The sequence below is a fragment of the Loa loa genome, assembly GCF_000183805.2.
Source record: "Loa loa unplaced genomic scaffold supercont3.675, whole genome shotgun sequence".
Lineage (NCBI taxonomy): Eukaryota > Metazoa > Nematoda > Chromadorea > Rhabditida > Onchocercidae > Loa > Loa loa.
The window spans coordinates 2,598-6,512 of NW_018108855.1; the positions used below are offsets into that span (position 1 = coordinate 2,598).

General features: G+C 28.4%; 1 protein-coding gene across 1 annotated transcript; it reads right to left on the reverse strand.

Moving 5' to 3' along the window:
• Positions 1 to 208: 208 nt before the first annotated feature.
• LOAG_13345 (hypothetical protein) lies at positions 209 to 2,181 on the reverse strand (the record flags this gene model as incomplete). Its single annotated transcript, XM_020448670.1, has 6 exons — positions 209 to 271; positions 496 to 654; positions 841 to 1,015; positions 1,410 to 1,576; positions 1,733 to 1,832; positions 2,084 to 2,181. The coding sequence occupies 6 exons, from the start codon at positions 2,179 to 2,181 to the stop codon at positions 209 to 211; spliced, it is 762 nt and encodes a 253-aa protein (XP_020301206.1).
• Positions 2,182 to 3,915: the final 1,734 nt, after the last annotated feature.

The following is a 3,915-nucleotide window of genomic DNA, read 5'->3' on the forward strand; positions in this document are numbered from 1 at the left end:
AGATAATTAAATTTTGGTCCAGGGAAATTAATGAAAAAGTTGTGCAACCATTTTTTTGCAACACTTCTTTGTTACTAATTCACTAACCTATGTTTGTTTTGTTTTTGTGCATGTACATAGTAATTGTAACCAAAATCCATCGTTGAATATTAGTGTCCGTTGTAATTCATTTAAAGGTCAAAGATCAGTCTTTCTTACATAACAATTTTCAACATGGACGATATCCTGAATGGGCCACAAGATATTTCGTATTTGGATTGGTACCAATGAACTGCGACAAGGAACATGGGAGAAGAGTTGCATATATGAGATCACAGAATGTGAAATTGCATCGTAAGGTATGCCAGGAGCAATCTGAATTTCTTCCGGTTTCAATGGTATCACTAATTATCATTTGTTGTACATCTAATTTATCTGTTTCAATTTTTGGAATGCTAAAGGTTTCATCCGGTCCACTTGCTACTGTATGTATGAAATTACCAAAATGTTTATTACCGATAAATGACAAGCAATTTTGCGTCGTTTTTCGCCTTCTCTTGTATCGCAATTACTGCATTCACTCCATGGAGTAGCGACTGCATTCGATTGTAATTTAAAATTTGCAAATTTATGTTGCATAGCTTGCATTTGATCCTTCACAGAATTATTTATTATCTGAAAACAAATCACATCACAATTGATTGAAGCAATGAGCTATTTTAGGGATGAAACTAATTGTAAGTTTTAAAATGCATGCTGTAATTAAAATGAATTGCATTTAAACATAAAACTAGTCGAATTTAATTTCAGTTTGGAAATTTCAATTCCATCAAAAAATTAATTAATCATCGGCAAACTAACAATTTCAGGGGTTGAATTGGTGATCACATCGATGTAATATATATTAGCTATTTTTACCGTATTGTTCATACGTCTTATGCAACGATACCAGCCCATGTCTTTTCGGCTTAATTTTGGTAGTATAAGCTCGAAATGATCACCAAGTTTTGGTTCATTGACCTGACGCTTCATGAATCTTAACTTGTGCAAAAATTATCACAAACAATTTAGTTGATCTTCTGAAATTTTATCCACAAGGATTTAGTTTTTCGCATTTTTGTTTTACCAAATTTCCAGCAATAATCTGAATTTCAGTTAGAAAGTTTGCTAATTTCAAGGATTTTTTTTGAAAATTAAAAAAGAAGAGTATCGTAGGACAAGAAGGAAAGAATAAAAATTCTATTTAAAATATGCTATACTAACTTGATTACTAATAACACCAACAGCAACATGATATGTCAGGTATATCTTCAATAGATATGTCATGTTGTTACAATTAAGTGTCTTATAATCTACGATGGCGTAATATCATTATCAGTGTTATCAGTAAGCTATTAAATTACATGAGTGCAAATAATTGATGAAAATACTTTTTAATAAGACTAATAGTTTTTTCAGCTACAGAAAGAGTCGGATCAATGTTAACGATACTTCTCCACCAACCCTTCATGCCTTTCTCAAAATCAGCTTTTTCCCAAATATATTCCCATTCATTCGTTTTTTGCTTTCCACTACGCTCAACTTCTGATAAAATAAACTGCAAAAATAAGTACATGTTATAACATTCCCAACTTCATTTCAAATTTTATTTTGAATTTTAATAAAACTTAAGACAAAAAAAAGTGCAAATAGTTAGAGAACACTTTTTTTCCGTAGAAAATCAATATTTTCCATTATATTGTTATATTTATACCTCTTTTACTTTATCAATGATTTGACGAATTTTTTTTCCTATGAATGATTCGTTCGGTTTCCAAACTTCTTCTACTTCGGTTTGTTCTTCCGGACTTAAACTATAACAGTAATAAATCATTACAATGAACTACTACCCAGCACTAATATTACTTCCTATATTCGTCTCTTAAAAGAAAAATATTTCAACTACTCATCCTGATCTTGTTCATTCTAACATTTTCAATTTATTGTTCATAATGATATTAATTCGAACTACTGTAATCATATCATAAAATTCTCTTAATTCGCATTTTTAATTCGAAGTATTTTAACCGTTGTCCACAGAAATGGTTAGCAACCATATAATTACCATTTGAAACACTGCAATTCCAATTCAGCATCCCGTAATGCGACAATTGCTTGAATTGGTGTCATCTTTTGCTCGATATATTTCTTTCGTCCTTCCATGCATCGATAGTAACTATTCAATTTACGATTATAATCTTCTTTTTGCTCCTCATTTATTTGTATCTTTCCAATCGCACTATAAAGTAACAAAATGAGACGATAATTTAGTAAATTTTCCCGTAATAAACAAATCTAATTAATAAAAAGTTGTCAATAATTTTAGTTTTCAAATAATTTTATGACAAAGATTAATGCTGGTTTTATGCAAATGTATTTGTTGGTTTTCAGTGAATTTATGACAAATTAACAGATGATTTTGAATAAACATCTAATAATTGTTTCTTTATAAGATTTATAATTCATTCTTTTTTCTTCTAAAAATTATTGATTAGAACAATATATAAATAGTTCATGCATAATCATGATCGGAATTTTCGTTATAATTTGTTAAAAAAATTAAATCTATTTGAATATCTCAAAAAATAATCAAAAGTTTTCAGAATATATTTCTGGCTTATCGAAACTTTTTGTACCGCTGAGAAGTTGACAATTCTCAAACATGCTAATAACATTAATTAACATCTCAATAATAGAATCAGATAAATTTGCGAAATTTCGGAAGCGACAAAATATTATCAAATCATATGAGTAGAGGAAGATTTTGAAATTTTGTAAACAAAAGGGAAGATTAGTTTCATTTTTCTTTTCGTTTTTCATTTATTTTAACTTTCCAGTTACTCTTTCCTTTTTTTCCATAAAGTTTTGGGTCACCAACCAATCGCTATATCCATTTTGACAATTACATATATAGATTATCTTTTTTTTTTCATTTTCGCAACAATAAATTAGTCACATTGTCTTTTATTTAACATATGCAACGTTACTATATCCTCTCATTTTCTAATTCCTAATCAAAGCTTTTTTCAAAAGAGCTCATTTAGCAAATTTTTGAATTTTATTGAATCATTTAAATCAAATAAAAGTGTAACAGAAAATGTTCCTACTTCCTTCATTTTGCTTGTTCACCTAACTTTGATTTAACTTTGTTTAATCGATAATTTCACCTTGAAAAGCAAAAGAAAGCTGTGAAAACAACCAGTTGATAACGAGTATTCATTTTGGAATAAAATTATTTTCTTTCTGCTTCTGCATATTGTTTACTGTAAATCTGAAAATGATTATTATAGAAGAAAATCTTAAAGAAAATAGAAGAAAATCGAATGATCTTATTCTACAAAGGAAATTTTAAAGTCTAAGAGATGACAATAGTAATTAATAAGTGAGCAAATATCATAAATTCATAGCTGTAACAAAATCTATTTGTTAAGAATAATTCTAACTCTAACTGTCAAGCCATTGAAAAAATTATTGTAGTTTTTTGTGTTTAATTAAAAGTTTTGTCTGAGATACAGTACAATGTTTGAAACATCATATTTCAAACAGATATTTATCTCGGAGAGAATGAGAAGAATCTCATATTTATTTACTCATTTGAGAATGGGAGGAACATTTGAGAATGTGAATGGATGGAAAAATTTTTACTTCAACAAGTTCAATAAATTTGAAATTTGGAGGAATCAAGAAATTAAATATTCGACAGATGGAAAAAGTTCAATGTCCCAAGAGTAATTCAATAGATTGGAAAAATTCAAAAATTGGAGAAATCCTAACCATTTATTCTAAAAAATCCGAAGCTCGTGAAAGCATTAAAAAGCGGAACAAAAATTTTAAAATGCAATTGAAACCAAATGTTATCCAAAAATTAACAAACAATCCAAAAGATATGCATTAGGG